Source organism: Blennius ocellaris (genome assembly GCF_963422515.1).
Source record: "Blennius ocellaris genome assembly, chromosome: 1".
NCBI classification, from domain to species: Eukaryota; Metazoa; Chordata; class Actinopteri; order Blenniiformes; family Blenniidae; genus Blennius; species Blennius ocellaris.
The window spans coordinates 36081093-36100217 of record NC_137650.1 but is presented as its reverse complement, the minus strand read 5'-3'; the positions used below and the strand labels follow the sequence as shown (position 1 = coordinate 36100217).

Sequence of the window (19125 nt, the reverse complement as noted above, 5' to 3'; positions counted from 1 at the left end):
GAAAATGTACCATGAAGAATAACCATTTCTCCAAGCCCAAAGTTATACCTGTTTTCAATTTTTGTTGTTGCAAATAATACATTATATTGTTGAATTTAATAGTGTTTGAGCTCGAAATGATAAATAGGTGTGATTTTGTTTATTTAATGCTCTTCAGCACATTTTGTTACATATACGAGGCACATGGGGGTGTTTATAACACTGCTTTCACACTGGTGGGTTAAAAAAATGCACATAAAGAGTGCATGGGCTCTGTTCAGGTAATGTACAGAATATTATACAGATCATGAGCTGCTCTTCTGTGTTGCCTCCTGCCGTTGTAAAGCATCTCTTCCTTTAGCAGGTTAAAAGCACTTTAGTGGTGCTTTTAACTCCAAATGCTCCCAAAGACATGTCAAAACTATCCTTTAAAATGTGCTCTGTGTTGCAAATGAAGCCCAGGGTCATATAGGTTGACGTTTTTATTTTTTTTCAAACACATTATAAGGTACCATTCAACAGTTTTTCTGAGTGAGAGATATTAAAATATGATGATTTTGTTTATTTAATGTTCTTCGGCATGTCTGTGGCACAAGAGGGTGATTACAAAACTACTTTTACGCTCTGGTGGGGCAAAGAAAATCAATTTCCAAGCATTTGTAAGAGAGTGATATGAAGGGTTAATGATGAAATGACAGAATATAAAGCAAAGGGTAGTGAGAAGTTGCCAGGAACTATCCTGCAGATGGACTGCTCTTGTGTATTGTACAGTTTGTGCTGTTAAAAAAAAGAAAGTGTGTCAATAGTGCCACCACATGGAAAAGCATGAAATATTCTAATGTCTCTTCCCAAGTCAGGACACGAGACTTTAGGTACGGGTATTAGTGGTGAGCTTAATGTATTGTGTGTGTTTCCTTTGTGTAGCAGATTTAGTTGTTTTGTTTTTTTAAAATAAGGAAGCAGACCACTAAATAAGTGTCAAAAGATAAGCTTTATGCAATAAATCCAGAGATTTCGCTGCAGACAATCAACATTAAATAAAGGAACACAGTGGTGTGCGTCAAGCAACAACCTGACAAGTTGCAGAGAAAAGAGCAACAGATTCACTGTTAAACATATTAAAAAAAGGAAAAATGTGCCGCTTTGCTGTCCGGAAATCCAGAAATCTGATACTTCATCTCAAGTCCAAAGTGTCTCGACTCTGCGGTCGGTTCTGTTTCCATTCCAGCAGAACGTCTCCTGGACTCTCCGTCACCCGGCTCCGTCTGCATCCACAACGTCTATTGGCTCTTCCTGGAGTCGTTTGGGGGGGGGGGGGGGGGGGTCACGCTCCAGCTTCCTCTGCAGGAGCTCATCTGGTGCTCCTCCTCAGGCTCTCCACGGTCTGCAGGAAGGAGCGCAGGGCCTGGTCCTCCTCCAGGGTGGAGCAGTCCTCCTCCTCCTCCTCGATGACGCCACACTGGAGGCAGCGGAGGCGGGGCTCGCGCTGCGCCGCCCTGCACACGCACGCCGTGGCCAGGGACTGGGGGAACTCCTCCATCACCAGAGGCAGCAGGTGGGCGGGGAGCGTGTCCATGCTGGTCGCCATGGCGAGCGGCGGCCCGAATCTGAGGACGGTGGCGAAAATCTGGAGGGTTTTTTTGGGGGGTTTTTTAAGTCTTTTTTGGTTCAGAACAATCTGATGAACCGTTTCAGGACAGACGACGACGCGAAAGGACGGAAGTCCGTGACGACGTACGGTGAGTGAGAGCTGCTTAACGTGTCCGAGGGCTCCGGTTCCTCGCGGTCGGATGGCGGCGGCGGCGGCGTGGACGTCGTCGCTTGAGCTGTGGAGTCCGAGCGCCTCGCAGCCCCTCTTATATACAACTCTGCAGCCCACTCGCTTCTTCCTTTGGGCATCCCTCCACACACACACACAGCTCTGCCCTCCTACAGTTTCAGTGGTGACACACTTCCGCAGCTTCCATACCAGTGCACCGGAATAATCTCCCAGAGACGGTTGGCATGGAAACCGGACGGTGGCGTTTTGGGAGGCGAGGAGGCAGAACAAGTGGGAAAAAAGCAACACATTCGCTGGGCCTGTGAAAATGAGGACAGACGGCGGGATCTCTGGACGCTACGTGAGCCATCAGACAGGAACACGTCACGTTTTACTACTAAATACCACTCGACCACTGAGACGCAACGCCAGGCTTGAGACTGTGGCCACGTTTACACAACGAATACCTGTGTATCCGCAAAACGTCCTTCACTTCTGGGGGGGGGGGGGGGGGGGGGGGGGGGGGGGGGGGGGTCAGTGTTCTGATCCACTGTGTCGTGAAGTTTTTATCTGGGCTCTCAAGGTGGAAAGATTCTGTCACCGTCCTCATTCCCTCCTGCACAGACTGAAGGAGGCGGAGCCTGTTACTGAGCATCTCTCCCCCCCCCCCCCCCTTCCTTCTGCTCCAGCAAACCAACATGGCCGACTTGTATTAGTTTGACAGGTGGTCGTATTCTAGTTTTATCCTCCACATCAGTAGTTTAATAGTCGAGACTCTCCCCTGAGAGCATCTGATTCCTCATCAGTCACCAGAATGTCGGGTCCTCGACATTATTCTCATGTTTATAGTGTATGGTCATCCGGCCTGTGTGTCTATAAAGCCCCGTGTGGCTGCAGACCTCCAGGTATGGACGTCCATGTTTTACACAGCTTCCATGGTAAGACTGCATGACTCGGACCGTTTCATTCTCGTAACGAAAAACGGATTTACGTCCATCATATTGTCCTGCGACGCCACATTTGTGATGCCCGCTGTTCACGCTATGAAGCCGGGTGTGGTGAGATGGGGAAGTGGTTTCAGTGAAAGTGGTTTGGTGCCCGTTCACACTCGTCTTTAGGACTCGACACTCGTCATCCATCACCTGAAACACGTCGACGCAGGTGTGACCAGACCTTTCTCCCCCATTTACACCACAGTGTTTTCATGGGAAGTAGACTGTTGTTGTGTAATGGGGGGGCCCCGTTTCCATGACAACGGTCACTGAAAACATAACTTTTTGAAAACGCTCCAAATCCATCTGGGCGGAAGGAAAACGCAACGTTTGTGAAGCGCTGCTGCTGCACGCCACGTCTGCAGCGACTCGCTCTTCTTCTGCACACGTTTCGTCCAGCGTGTCGTGACTCCATGTTCTCCTGGGACTCGTATTATTATGGTGACTCAAACCTATAAAACTGTGTACTCCCATTGTTAATGTCTAAAGTGTTTAGTTTTCTGCTCGTGTGTGTGGTTTCATTATGGATTTGAACCAGAACACTTTCTGCTTAGAGGGAACAGTTCAAACCACTTCTTCAACAAAACTCTCAGATTTTGTCTCGTCTCAGAGCCCCGTGACTCAATAGAGACTCTCGGCTTGAGTATTAAAATTAATGCAGCCTAATAAAAAAAATTTTAAAAAAGAAAGAAAAAAGAAAAGCTAAAAATAATTTCCCTCGATGCTCTAAAAATAAATCTACAGGATTAAAAAAAGAAAAAAAAAAGCAGTGACAACAAAGGTGACGCCGACTTCAGTGAGCAGATGGCTGGATGAAGTTATTTGAAAAGCTCATTTATTGGAAGGACAAATGCTCCATAATCAGCCCATAACAATGATATCCAGGTGGACACAGTCGCCACCTTTAAAGAGACACACGCACTTTAAATTAAACTCAATCAGCAAGCTGCACACATTTTAAAGCATTAGTGAAATGTTAGGACAATACTTTTTTTTTTTTTTTACATGTTGATGAGTAGCTGGGAAACGGGAAAGTTTAGATTCCAGAGTGGGAAAGACTCTTTTTGATGTAGTGGGAATTGGAATGCATGACAGCAGCAGTACTTCAGAGCTTCGCACATCGCTAGCTACAAGTTTCAATTAACGACTCATTGATCAAGACTGGGGGGAAAACTGCTGGGATGTTTTCTCTTTCAACTGGAAAGTAGGAATTCCCCACATGGTAACTTCTCCGAGTTCCCACCTAAACAACAAGGACCCTAACGACAAGAAAAATCTACCGATAATCACACAAACTCAACAGGAATTTAGAAAAATATCCGATTCAACATTTGTATGGGTTCAGTTCTTCACTGTGTTTCAGTTCAACTGACAATAGAAGGAATAACGTGTCGATGTTGAACTGCTCACTCAGTGTTACTCAGTTAATTCCACAGAATTACAGGTTAGATGGTCAAACCCAGTCGGAACTTTCAAACTTTGCATGTAAACAAAACACATTTGAATATTGTACAAACTCCCCCATTCATCTAATCCTCCCACTTTTAATGGAATGCAGTTGGTTGAAATGATTACTGCTGGGGAAAAAAGCATGGAGCTGAAAATAAGCATAGAGGAGCAGTGCACTGATGTTTGGTACTTGGAAGAAAGGTGTGAATTTATGTGCTTTGAAATGTGGAGGAAAAATAGATGAATTAAAGGAAGCTATTAACAACACAAAAGAAACGGTCCAATAAAAACCCAGTTTAGCCGCGAAGTGGTGAAAAGTAATGGTTTGAACTAAACATCTTAACGCTGACCCACAGGAGGCGATCACACCTCCTGCTCTGTTATGGTTTGAGAAATGTTTAGTTCTCCGCTTCCAAATTAGCCTTTAAACTGTTTAACCGATTCATTCTTTGTTTTTAACGGCTGAATATATTGCCACGTGGGCTGCGTGTCGCTGACGAGTGGAGGGAGGCTCACATTTCTCTGCTTGGTCTGTGGTGGTGGCGGTGATGACATTGATGACCATGACCAGAGCGGACCCCCCCCCTCAACCGTCCACCTATCCCTGCTTCTGCTTCTTGAGGTAGCGAGCGCGCTGCGACAGGCCCATCGACATCACGTGGCTGTTGAGGATCCTGGCTGGGAGCAGCGCCGTCGTCACCCAACCCTGCACAGGGAGATTACATGGTCAGCTGGTGGCATTTACAAATAACAGATTAGCATTCATTATTCACTTCCAGCCCACAGGAGCAACAACTGTGGCCGGCGTGTTTGTGCAGAGGGGGAAGTGGAGTGATTATTGCCTGTGCCCTTCTGGAATCACACCTAAACGCCATGCCTTCTGGTGGAGCAGGAAAACCTTTTATTAAAGCATTATTTCTAGATTTTCTGTGAAAAAATAATAAAAAAAGCCCTCAGTTTTTCCTTTTTTATAACCAGTTGTAAAATATGGTTTCTCTCTGTGGACTGCATGGATTAGTTTGTGTAATTTGCATTAAATTTTTCTACACACGGTACATTAGTGGGCAGTTTGAACTCTTTTCTGTGAACGGCCCTGCAGTGTTGTTCTGCAGTAGAACCACCGAGGCACCAGAAAGCTCATTATTTCACCACTAATGACTTTGCTTCCACTTCTTATTAACTCCATGTCTCGGCGCTCAACTGTATTTACTTTAAAGACACAACTCCAACGTTTTCTTAAATTGATAACTCATCACACCAGCGTGGCTTCAATAAACTCAGAGTGCGGTGAGACCAGTGAAGTTTGCCGGTTGAAAAAAAAGCGACGACGAGGCTGTTTGGCTGCGCCGCCTCGTGTTTACTCCGTCTGCTTGGCCAATGACATTTACACAGCAGAGCGACAGCAGGAGGCAATTTCAGGCTGAACTTTTCCCTCCCGGTGTTTAAACGTGGTTTGATCTCACTTCATATTGGGAGAGTCCGCGTTCTTCCCCGTCCGGCGGTTCTCCCTTTTATTAGTTTCAAGTCTTTTAACTGCAGCGTCTTGACGGAGCAGCGAAAGACACGACGTTGCGTCCCCTCCACTCTACATGGTGAGACGTGCAGAGCTTTGGCTGGGCTGCAGCTGACGGCAGGAAACATCTGGGCTGACTTTATTTGATCGATGCACAAAGAAAAATGTTGACTGAACAGGATTAACTGAAGCTCGTTTCCGAGGAGGACGTATTGACCGCCTGCACGCTGCAAGAGATGCCGCTGGTTCTCATGTGACGCCAGTGAAGGCGGCGCTTGATGTTCTGGCCACGCGGGTCAGCGTGGGCGACAGAGCAGAGAGGGAACGGGAAGGAGGAAGTGACATCGTGACCTCCTACCAATACCCCCACAAATTAATAAATAAATAAATAAACATCCATCCATCCACACATGCGTCGCAGCACAAATACACACAAAGCGGAATGCGCTGCACGACACAACAAGTAAACAAACGCTGAAGGTCCCGTCTCCAGAGAGTCCTTCCAGCACGAAGCCGACGATACTTGAAGGTGGTGGAGCGTCCCACTCTATTATTTCAGAGGATGTTTACCTTTTGACAGATGCTTTAGCAACTGTTGACGCAACATTAATTCAGTAAATGGAGATGAGCTGCAGCCTGATGAGGTTTGGGTGAAGTTGTCAAGACGTACCTGGACTACGTGCGACCCGCCTCCCTTTATCAGAACAGCACGGCTCTGCACATTCATCGCCGCCACAAAACAACCAGGTTATGCTGAAATGGCGCCACTTTTATGTGCCGCCCCAGCTGTGCTGCACCGGGGTTCTTTTTACTGCCATTCTAACTGCCAGATATTCACAGTGCGGTACAATTGGCTGTGCCGGCACATAAATGGAGAATAATTTGTGGAGGAAGATTTGGCCTGCGCTGTGATTGTCAGCTCCAACTGGCCAATGGCGAGTCATCGTCAGTGGTCAGTTGAGTGTGAATGACAGAAGTGTGAGCGTTAACATTTCTCCTCCACATGCACACATCCTGAGCCAACCACACCAGGAAACGTCTTGTAGCGCCGCATTATGTAATAACGCTGCAATATGCAATACATTTTCAACTCATTATGTAATAACGCTGCAATATGCAATACATTTTCAACTCATTATGTAATAACGCTGCAATATGCAATACATTTTAAACTCATTATGTAATAACGCTGCAATATGCAATACATTTTAAACTCATTATGTAATTACGCTGCAATATGTAATACATTTTAAACTCATTATGTAATAATGCTGCAATATGTAATACATTTTCAACTCATTATGTAATAACGTTGCAATATGCAATACATTTTCAACTCATTATGTAATAATGCTGCAATATGCAATACATTTTAAACTCATTATGTAATAATGCTGCAATATGCAATATATTTTACACTCATTATGTAATAACGCTGCAATATGCAATACATTTTACACTCATTATGTAATAACGCTGCAATATGCAATACATTTTAAACTCATTATGTAATAACGCTGCAATATGCAATACATTTCCAACTCATTATGTAATAACGCTGCAATATGCAATACATTTTAAACTCATTATGTAATAACGTTGCAATATGCAATACATTTTAAACTCATTATGTAGTAACGCTGCAATATGCAATACATTTTAAACTCATTATGTAATAACGCTGCAATATGCAATACATTTCCAACTCATTATGTAATAACGCTGCAATATGCAATACATTTTCAACTCATTATGTAATAACGTTGCAATATGCAATACATTTTCAACTCATTATGTAGTAACGCTGCAATATGCAATACATTTCCAACTCATTATGTAATAACGCTGCAATATGCAATACATTTTACACTCATTATGTAATAACGCTGCAATATGCAATACATTTTAAACTCATTATGTAATAACGCTGCAATATGCAATACATTTCCAACTCATTATGTAATAACGCTGCAATATGCAATACATTTTAAACTCATTATGTAATAACGTTGCAATATGCAATACATTTTAAACTCATTATGTAGTAACGCTGCAATATGCAATACATTTTAAACTCATTATGTAATAACGCTGCAATATGCAATACATTTCCAACTCATTATGTAATAACGCTGCAATATGCAATACATTTTCAACTCATTATGTAATAACGTTGCAATATGCAATACATTTTCAACTCATTATGTAGTAACGCTGCAATATGCAATACATTTCCAACTCATTATGTAATAACGCTGCAATATGCAATACATTTCCAACTCATTATGTAATAACGCTGCAATATGCAATACATTTTAAACTCATTATGTAGTAACGCTGCAATATGCAATACATTTTAAACTCATTATGTAGTAACGCTGCAATATGCAATACATTTCCAACTCATTATGTAATAACGCTGCAATATGCAATACATTTCCAACTCATTATGTAATAACGCTGCAATATGCAATACATTTCCAACTCATTATGTAATAACGCTGCAATATGCAATACATTTTAAACTCATTATGTAATAACGCTGCAATATGCAATACATTTTAAACTCATTATGTAATAATGCTGCAATATGCAATACATTTTCAACTCATTATGTAATAATGCTGCAATATGCAATACATTTTACACTCATTATGTAATAACGCTGCAATATGCAATGTGTTTTAATTCATTTCGGAATAACACTACAATATGTCAATGCAATACATTACCTATGTACGTGACCTAGGAAACAAAGTAATACTCCGAATGACCTGTGGGGGCAGTATTGTGCAGTATAGTCCATGTCCATCCAGCAGTACGAATAAAGAAGACAACAGAACTTAATTCCAACATAATGCTACACATTTTCCCAACAGGCCACTGATAAATACGAGAAGAGGGACAGATACTAACTAATCATTTCCATGTGTAAAGGAAACATCCTGGGCCTGAACAGAGGTGGGAAAAAAATGAATTCCCTCGAGAAGAGCTTGATGTTTAAGAAACGTCCAAGAAGCACTAATAAATAAACTCCATCTTATGTTTGCCGGTGTGGACTGGGTGTCTTGCTTCATTGCAGACGTTACAATGACTGTTGAGATGTTTTAGCAGTGGAAAACAAAGCACGGCTGTACAGCAGGAATGCAGCGTGGAAGTAAATTGCACCTCCTGGGCTTTTTGTTTCTTTTGGCCTCCCCTGTTGATGCAGGCGATGATGAGCTTTGTTTGTCTCCTTTCTGGACTCTGACAGAAGCAATAAAGCAGCACTGCAGGAGGCAGCCATGCTGCGTATTTGTGACCGTCACGTGAATGTCAGAGTGGGAAATGGGAACCGAGCCAACTGGTAACTCTCCCACTTCCCACTGCAGTGTAGCTCAGACTGAAGCTGTGCAGCCCGTCCAGCTGCCTGTGTGGCTGCAGGCCTCGGCCATCTTTAAAACGCAATTTTCTAGTGGCTCACAGATCTTCTTGATAAAAAAAAACTGGAGAATTATATTGAAATGTGAAGATGGAGGGCGTCTCAGCCTATTTGTTCAGTACATCTGTTCACGTGGGAAGAAAGCTTGTCATTTTTGTTGATCGTCGTCTTATTTTGGAGGAAAGTCAGAGTAATTTGGTTTGTTTTATTAACCAAAGAGACCCGGACTTAACTAAACTAGTGACTTGTTTCTGGAGATTTTCTTGTTTATTTGATTAATGAACATTTTTTTTTTGAATGCCGATATCTCCCTCTCGATTTGGGGTGTCAAACACAGTTCAGTTCTAAATACAACCCAACTTCAGCCCACGGTTCGTCACCCCTGGCTCTAGATGGTCTGATAAAGAAGAGAACCTCTACTGGTTCTTCTCTGCACTTTCATAGACTCACCATGACGGCATGGGGCAGGTAGCCATTGGTCTGCGTCTGGAGGCCCACAGTGTTGAGCTCAGCTGCAACGTAGCGCTCCGGACTCGGCTTATCCAGAGTAGCCCGTCGGATCTTACTCAACTTGGTGGCCACGAAAAATGGCAAAACACTCTATATTTACAGCGAAAGAAAGACAAAAAAAAAAACCATGGTTATAGTACACACCAATTATTTTCTACAAAATTGTATTTTGTAAGATATTCATAAAATAGAGGCTCAGTGTAAAAACCGGACCAATCGACAAGGCGATGAGATTAAACACTAGAAAGGAGAGTCGTCAAATAAATGCTAAAACCTGGTCTAAACGAAAAGATCTCTATGAATCAGGATCAAAAATAAAAGAGGCCAATATTGATGTTGAAGTGACGTTGCACATCACAAACATGCACATCACTTGTGTCGTCGGATGTCCAGAAGCATAGCTCTCAGTATTTTCCTGACATTTGTATTTTCAATTCTTCAGATATGTGCTCCCATCAGAGAAATAAAAAAAAACAGGCTCTTCGACTTTTTTATTAACATACAAATTAAATATTAAGAGAAAAGATACCATGATCACAAAAGTGACATTCTACATTTATTTTTCTTCATAAAATATTTTGAAAGGAAGTATATATTAAATAAACCTGATATCTGCACTTGTTTTATATGCACTCTTCAAATTTAGTAGCAGACATAAGAGAAAATCTTTTCTGGTCCTTTTCATCCAAAATGTGATGCGAAACGGTTTATGTTTTTTAATTTTTATTACGATTTTTGAACGAAATAAAAGAATTACAACCTTCATAATTCTCTTAGCCTTCAGTTTTAATCCCACAGCGAAAAAGAAAGTTAAGCTCATAACAGTGCCACAAGGACTGTGCAAGATCAAATTCTAAATATGATTAAACCCCAAAACAGGAACGACAATTACCAATAATCTTACTCCGTAGCAAAATAAGTCAGTCCTGCTGAGTCAGAACGGTCCCACTCATAAAATGTTGTTTGTTTCGAATATTTTCCATTCAACTGCACTGATTTGATGTTGAAATCAATCAAAATGAGAACCAAACATAAAAGGACGCGGTTCCACTTGAGACGCAGTCACGTAGACGCGGTCAGAAACGAGCCCAGGGCCTCAGACGACAACGGCAAAGACATAAAAACGATCATCAAATGCTCACTTGAAACATTAAGGTGGGCTTCATTTACCTGGATGATGATGCCTTTGCTCTTGTACTCGGCTTGTAGTCCTCGTGAGAAGAAGTCCACAAACGCCTGCGTAAAATAAAAAGGTTGTTTATTAGGATTCAATCTATAACCAAATCAAGTCGTTTCCAACAAAAGGCACTGAACAAGTCTTTGAAACTCTCAGGAGGAGGACGAATGTGTTTGGAATGAAACTGCCGCGACGGTGCAGAGGGCGAACAGCAGCTGGAATAAAGTGAGATGAGCTGGAAGTTCTTCACTTGAATGGAATAAATTCAGCACTGATTGACTGGAGCTGCCTTTTTAAACTTGCGCCGCAGTGACTGGGGTTTAGTGGATTGACGTGAAGCGGTATTTAGACACGGGCAAATTAATCAAATCAAAGTGTGAACAGCAGGTTGTTTTTAAGCTAACAAACATGAGACTGTTATAAAACATTACGACGCCACATGCGACAATAAACCTTATTCATTTATCTTTTTTTTTTTTTTTAAACGAGTCGTCTACCTCGGGAGCGGAGCTCGTCAATGATTTTTATACAAGTAATAATTAAACCTGGGCAAACCGTTCGGTTCGGACTGCTTCCTATCTTTTCATCTTCAACATTAAATCAGCTTTTGCTTCGACGTATGTCGTCAATGGGATTATTCCCGAAAGCGGCACAGTTCTCCCTTAACACAAAGGTGATAAGCCGCGTCCTTTGATTACCTTGGAGGCAGAGTAGACGGTGAGGAGAGGAACGGGGTACATGCCACTGGCAGAGGAGATGTTGAGGATGGCCCCCTTCTTCCTGGAAGGAAAACAAGCACTCTTCACACCAAGGGGAAGTGGAAGAGCAACAAACACTCCGGCCTGAAATCAATCCCCCCCCCCACGCGTGATCAAAGAAAATGGTGGCGTGTGCACTTGGACCCGAGCCAAAACTGCCCCGGCGCTTCATCAAACCAGCGGCGATAAGATCAAAAGATACAGTCACATCGGTACGTTCGTGTTTACAGTGAGCCGGAGCTGCCTCCCGCACCACACTGCATCTATCTGAAGAAGAAGACGTGTCGTTTTGACAGGGAGAGAAGAAGAAAAAACAACAACTTAATTTATTATTGTGTCGCGCAATATGCACGACCCATCCCTGGTGGAGTTATTCAGCCACATTAGTCTGCAGCAGCCTCCGACACGTTCGCTCCTGTTCAAACGTGGAAAAGCTCCACAACACATTCTACCATGAAAACTCACAAAGATTACATCAGCCAAACAAAATCTACAAATAAACTATTTCTTCCATTTTATTTTGATGCAGTTTTTAACCTTTGCTGCATATATCTCATATATCTTTCATGGATCTCGCTGCATGACTGGTTTTAAGTCGTGTCGTGTGGGGAAGACAGTTTTTTTAAATTGTGAATTAATATATTGCACATTTATCGCAATCCTGATATCGATTCAATGTGAAATTTGCAAAAGATCCACTAAACTGTCCTAAGTTACGTTCTGCCAATTCAGAAATGACAGAATTTCAGCTCAAGGCATGAGCACCCAATATAGTGCAGCTATACTTTAATTCAGAAATGACGTTTCTTTACCGTATTACGCAATGATTCAAGAGAGAAACATTTCAAATGCATGCTTGTCAATTTCACACTCATAAAATATAGACACTATTGTTCCTGCCACCAAATCAGGAGCAACAATTCTTGTATTACTTGACAATTTGCCAGTGCCCCCCCCCCCCCCCCCCCCCAACAGGCCAAGAAAAATCATATTACTACACAACATGAAAAAAAAAGAACATCATCATTATTTATCATTGTTCAACCTGTGTGAGGAGTCTTTTAATGCTTCCTCTGCCTTAATCTGTTTTGTTGCTCTCATTATTTCCCTTTATGTTTTTACGAGCTTTCTTCGCCCCCCCCCCCCCGGTGGCTCACGGAAGAAAACAAGAAATACCCAAATTCTGAGTACAGTATTATTCTGAGAGTGCGTTCATTGAGGGTTGCAGGAACTGGTGAATTTATGAGCGTGCAATTCTCTTCAAGATGTGATTTGTATGAAAAGTGAGCCGTTCAAAAAGCAATATTTCTCAGTACATCCCCCCCCCCCCCCCCCATTTCATTCTGAAACATTGGGATTCATTATTAAAATAAGTGCCGTTAATTGATTTTCCACCTTGTTGCCTTCTTCCAGCGCGTCTCTCCAGTAAGTGGAGCGATCTCCTGCACCCAGCCAAATTAAACACATCATATTTCCCCCCACATTGCAGAACACAATCACTTCTCCATTTGGGGGGGCTTTTGTCAGATTTCTTCTGCCAGTATTTGAACACAATTGGCCCCCCGCTGGGATTTGAATTCCTCCAATTCCAAGCGTGCGTGTGTTCAGGGAGCAATCTCCCACAAATCACCCGCCTTGCAATAAATCAAAAACCTCGGATGCCCATTTGCATCTCGCTGAAAAATCTCAGATAGATATTTCACTGGAAGCGCTGTTGGGAGGGTAAACGCAGCAGCCCGGCCCTGAAAGGCGCACGATAACTTCCACATGTGCACATCACTGAGGAACAATCCAACATGTTCTGCTTCTTAATCGTGGTCATGCTCTATATTCACACTGGGAATGCAACGGGATGGAAAAGCTCCTGTGAATTTACATGGAAATGTTCCTTATACCGTATTTTCCGCACTATAAGGTGCACCGGATTATAAGGCGCACCTACATTAATTGACATAATTTACAACTTTGTTCATATATAAGGCGCACCGCATTATAAGGCACATGGAATAGACCAGTGGTCACAACCTTTATAGCTCAAAGCCATTAGGTTATATTTTCCACTGATTCTAACACCCAGAGAGGTGCACACACTTTATTTTGATAGTCCTACCTGCAGCCTATGCCAGGAGGACACTACACACAAAACCTTCTTCACTGCTGGTTGACAACTTACAACTACCGGTAATAAACTAAACTACATGAACTAAGCAACAAAAACACAACACAATTATTACCGACACCACAAACCAAATAGAACCCCCAATAATTGCATTTAAAACACCACAAACAGAAACTCCCATAATGCATTGCAGCTATCGGCTCCTTTATGCATTTGCACAGAGGTGGTCGCTGCAAGGCATGATGGGAATTCCTGTTTTGTGTTGTTGGAGGTTATTGTGGGTTGTTGTTGGGCTTGGTGTTGTGTTGGTTGTGTTTATGTGTTTTTGTTCCCCAGTTTAGGGAGTCATTATTTCATCTAGTTTATTTTGGTTTGTTAGAATGTTGGTGTGCAACCATGAGTGATGAAGGTGTTGTGTGGAGTGTCGTCCGCTCTGAAGAGCCGGTTGCGAAGTTAGAGTTGTCAAAATAAAAGCTTCTGGTTGTTCAGCTGTCAAATAGCAGTCTTGAGTAGAACAATTCTTCCATATATAAGGCGCACCGGGTTGTAAGGCGCACTGTCAGGTTTTGAAAATATTTGAGGTATTTAGGTGCCTTATAGTGCGGAAAATACGGTAATAGATTATTATGTCTACATCATATAAGCAATTAAATTCAACATTTAAATGTGAAATTTGTAAGTTGAGCCTGAGTAATAAGACAACTATGTTAAACATATTACCACATGACGACATCAAAATATACTTCAGGTTGTGGAGACCCCAGGTTCAAATGAGTGTCTTCAACAGAAGGCACAGTGCATGTAGGGGGCTTAGTGTCAATACCCCCCCCAGTAAACTCCCAGTTTATTCCCATGGTAAGTTTCGAGCCTTGGAAAGTCCCAGGACTTTAATGAATTGGCAAAACAAGTGCTGGTATGGTCACCCAGACTTACCTGTCCACCATCCGAGGCAACACGATACGCGTCATCTGGAGAAGACACACAGGACACACAACAAACGATGAGAAACGCAGATTAAGAGAACCACAGAACAAAAATAAAGAGTTTAATGTTGGTGGACGGTGTGCTTCTGTGTGTGTGTGTGTGTGTGTGTGTGTGTGTGTGTGTGTGTGTGTGTGTGTGTGTGTGTGTGTGTAGGTAAAGAGGTGGACAGGGAGACACAAGAAGAGGAGAGACAGGAAAATGTAATGATAGCGCAGGGAGGCATTTACAGAAATATTGAATAAGATAAATTAAGTGTTAAGAGAGTGGGCGGACTGGAGCTGTGGCTCAGGGAACTGCTGAACACGGAGAGTCGTGTCGTCGTTGTGTCTGCCGGGGGGGGGGGGCTGTAACTCTCCGCCGCGGTGGGACTACTTGACAGAGGATTTCGAAAAGTCTCAGCCATTTCAATCCACTTAGTCAAAGTGAAATGACTCAAAAGCGAAGCCCAGACACCACAAGGACACTTGTAATAAACATTTAGCAACTAAAGTTTACGCGGTTTATAGTGTTCGGACTGGGAATGAGGCAGACGGATGGGACGATGCCGGCATTACAGCCACGCTGAGAATACAGGAGAACAACTTAAACAACCGCTGCACTGTCATTTTTTTTTTTTTTTATTCTTTTGAGCTTCAGTGGAGGGTCTAAATCCCAAAAAAATAGTACGAACCACAAGTGTGAAGCGGATCAATCCACACAGACTCAAGGCTACAGTTCCTGGGTGTTTAACACCGGACCATGGGGGGCAGTTTGTGGAAACATGCATGATGAAGGCTGCAAGAAACCTTCATTTTTTATTGTCTAAGAAAGGACAGGCAACATTAGAGAAACAAGCTGGTTTTCAGGGTCACTTTCTTTTCATTCCATCCTGAGAGGCGAGATGGATGTGCAGGTTAACATACGTCAGGAATGTCAATCGATTCGGTCTGTAGATAAATCCCCAATGGTTTGATGCTGAATGTCACTGATTTACACACATGATTCCACACACAACTTTAGCTTAGAACCGTAGCGTCAAACATGGTAGTTTGACCCAATTTCATCTGGACTGGGTTGGACCGGTACAATAGCGCCATAATGACCTTTAAATTTAAACTAATGTTTCTCTATTTGTACTGTAACTTCCAGACTATAAACTGCTCTTTTTCTCCACACGCTTTCAACCTTGCTGCTTTAACAATGACGCGGCCAATTTAAATGTAAAAATACCGAGCCTCATGCCGCTGATACGTTCAGGTGCATCATGTAACTCCAGCCTTTGGGTTTGTTTTTTTTGTTTTGGTTTGATTTTAAATTTGGTGGGTGTGGTTTATATTCAGGTGTGCTCAATTTATGTTTTCACAAAAACAAAGAATTACTACAATCTCTACATAAAGGCAATTTAATGAAACCTTCTGCTGCAGTAGAATGTCAGAAAGAAACCTCCTATAACCGGTGCATGATGTATGTTTTACCAACACCTCACCTCTGTTTTGTGTCCACTACTCTTAAGAAATGTGTTAAAAAAGTTAATTTTCTTTCAAATCTTTACAATTTGCTTGGTTTGGCCAACCTTATGTTTGATTTGCTTCCTTAGAAGATCTATTAGCGGCAGGCGAGTCACGATTGTAAACTTTACATCTGATGAGCCTTTTTAAATACGTTCAACTTTCCTCATTTCATAGGAGTAATGTCGTTTACTTTATTCACCAGTTGTGCTTCGCCATCTTGGTTTTTTTTTTCAAAACACTGCATAAAGTGACCCGGTCATGTTGCGTAACAGGAATGCAAAATGTGAAGCAATGCAATGTGATCTCCTCAGTGAACCTTGTTGTGATCCGATCAGACAGAAGACTTTACAGGACGTGATTTGAATGGGATCGTTCACCATGTAACCTCAGCTCCTGCGGCAGAGAGTACGTCTGATTTTTCTCTCAAGGAGGTTTCTCGTCGTCCAGAAGAGAGAAGAGCAAGAAGTGTAAAGAATAATTGGAGCGTTTTCCCAGATATTCCCTCATTTAGTCAAATGACTGACGCTTCGGCCATGTGCTCGAGCTGCATTGACCTTTCAAGCAGAAATAATGACCCCCCCCCCCACACACACCTTTAAACTTTTCACATTCTTGGCCATTTAGGCTGTTTCATCGCTCACCTGGCACACCGATGTGATGTTGATGTTGACCACAGTGTCAATGAACTGGAACAAGAAGAAAAGGAGGCTTACTAGCAGAGTCGGCAGACACACAAAGCAAACCTCTGCACATCACTGCAACGGAGCATCGAAGTGGAAATAGACGAAGAAAACTGAACATGAAACATACATTTCATTTGAACGTCGGCCCGTTTCTATGTAAACAAGGTTTAGCGGTCAGGATTGCAGGCAGGTTCTGCTACTTCAATCACTTTCGTCAAACAAAAAAAACAAGCTCATCAGGATCACTGTTGACTTGCAGTGTGTTTTAACCACGTGCACGTGTATATTTTCAACAGGTACTCTGTCTATAAACATGTGTTTGAGGAAAATTGGTGACCCTGGCTGTAAATACAGCAAGTGTGACTGTGTGTTTCTCTGTGATGGATTGGCGACCCGTCCAGATGACACCCTGCCCCCCCCCCCCCCACACCCCGCGATCCTCAACGGAACAGATGTAAAAGACGGATGGGCCAGATTTTAACATCAGCAATACCTGCGTTACTTGTTCTAACTGGTGTGTCAGAGAGCGTAAGAGCTTAGAGTGGGCGTCAGGCCAGCACTGGAAACAGACACATTCAGGCCTTTTTGACTCTCAAATTATTTTGGCATCGTTTGTTGAAAGGAGCAAGACCTTCTTAACAAGCTGGGAAGCACCACTGAGGTTTGATGTTTTGTTTTTGCTTCGGTCCGTCTCAAAAGAGCGCGAGCCCAGGAGATGGCGGTGTTTGTACGAACGCAGAAATCCAATGTGTTCCATGCAGACGCAGAACATTTTCCTGAGCCCTGGAGGTGGTTTCCTTAAAAGAAGCGTCTGTCTGTGGAGCCTAAAGATCACGGCCATCCAATATTGGACTTAAGCCGGGGTCCCTTGCGACCAGAGCTTTCTCCGGATTTTGTCAATCTTTTAATGATATTATGTGCAGTAGATGATGAAATCCCCAGGTTCTTTAGTAAACAACATGGAGAAATGTTATTTAGGAGTTGCTCAGCACCTCTGGGATGCTCCGTTTGGACCAAAGCGTCTTACTGGCACGTTCCCAAGGTCACCTAATTAAGCAGGTACATCTAAAAGCATCGCAACTTTTCCAGCCATTTGTTGCCTTTGTGTTTTTGTGTGTAGCTGGCATCAAACAGATGAAGAAATTAAAAATGTGTCAGGATCAACATGAGGCATTAACCAAAATTGGAGGTCATTGCATTTGCTTGCAGCTACAATTTGCATGAGCAGTGTCCCAAACTCAGCAGCATCAAGTTTGAATAATTAATAAATGAGTAACAGAGAAATTAGATCATTTTATCCAAGGCATTCTGGAACCCCATAGGGGTGGTGTGGGTCAGAGTTCACGTCCAGAGTGGCCAAAGACTTGCTTGTTGTTGTGTGGTTGTCAAACTTAGATTTGTCTGGGTTAAAAAAAAAAAACACACACACACACACGACCCGGAACAGACTTGAGAAACTCAACAGGACATTTTTTTTGCAAGCTTGTGAGAAAGTGTCTGAACTCGCTAACGCTAATCACAGATTAGCCTTTTTATAGTGTGATGATCAGGTCAAGTCTTGACTAATTTCCTCCTGGTTGCAGCTCAGTGTTACATAAGCGTAGTTTGGTAGCGTTCCCTGTGGAACAGACAGCACCGGCTCTCAAAAGTCTGAAAACTGTTTATTTTGAGTTCCTTCCAAAAACTAACGTACCCAATGGCATCACGACCCGACCGCGGTGTGGACACGCGTCTCCTGGACTCCTACAGACATGCTGGCTGGAGGATGACACTCCTGTTCATGCAAAATTGTAGCTGCAACACCGGGAGGGTCGAGGCCAGATGAAGAGCCACCCCGTGGCCCTCCAGGCCAGGCGCTTGGCTAATAACCTAGTCCCGTGTGAACCTGTGTTACAGAAACCGTGTTTGTCCATGTAGAACAGCGAAATATAGATCACAGAAACTGGATCGGCTGTTATTTTTTCCCCTCAAAGAACGGAGGTGAACCACTGACAGATTCATGTTTAGTAAAATGCTTTGTTGGAGCTCCAAACATCAACCTTTCATCAAACTCCCAACTCTGGAACGAGCCAATCCCTCTGTTAACCCTTTTAAAAGACCAAATTATTTAATTATTTCCTGTCCAAAGAGTATCCCAGTGATTCTGAGTTCATATTTTGTGTGGGTTGGGTGATGGTTTTTATTAACTCCACTGTTTTCTTCACTGATCATTCCTTGATCCGGTTTTCATTTCTTTTTTATTACAATAATGTTTATTAATGGCTGAGGGTTTAATTTAAGGCCCTTGAGCT

At 42.8% G+C, this 19125-nt stretch overlaps 1 protein-coding gene across 1 annotated transcript in view; it reads right to left on the bottom strand.

Annotated features, from left to right (window-relative positions):
- Positions 1-3555: 3555 nt before the first annotated feature.
- The window catches only part of hsd17b12b (hydroxysteroid (17-beta) dehydrogenase 12b), a 30258-nt gene continuing 14688 nt past the window's right edge, over positions 3556-19125 (bottom strand). The window contains exons 6-11 of the mRNA XM_080494963.1: positions 16793-16837; positions 14611-14645; positions 11499-11580; positions 10794-10859; positions 9564-9713; positions 3556-4885 (exon numbers count right to left, since the gene is read on the bottom strand). Coding sequence (XP_080351089.1) covers positions 4778-4885; positions 9564-9713; positions 10794-10859; positions 11499-11580; positions 14611-14645; positions 16793-16837 — 486 coding nt within the window. The 3' untranslated portion in view covers positions 3556-4777. The remainder of the gene's footprint in view (positions 4886-9563; positions 9714-10793; positions 10860-11498; positions 11581-14610; positions 14646-16792; positions 16838-19125) is intronic.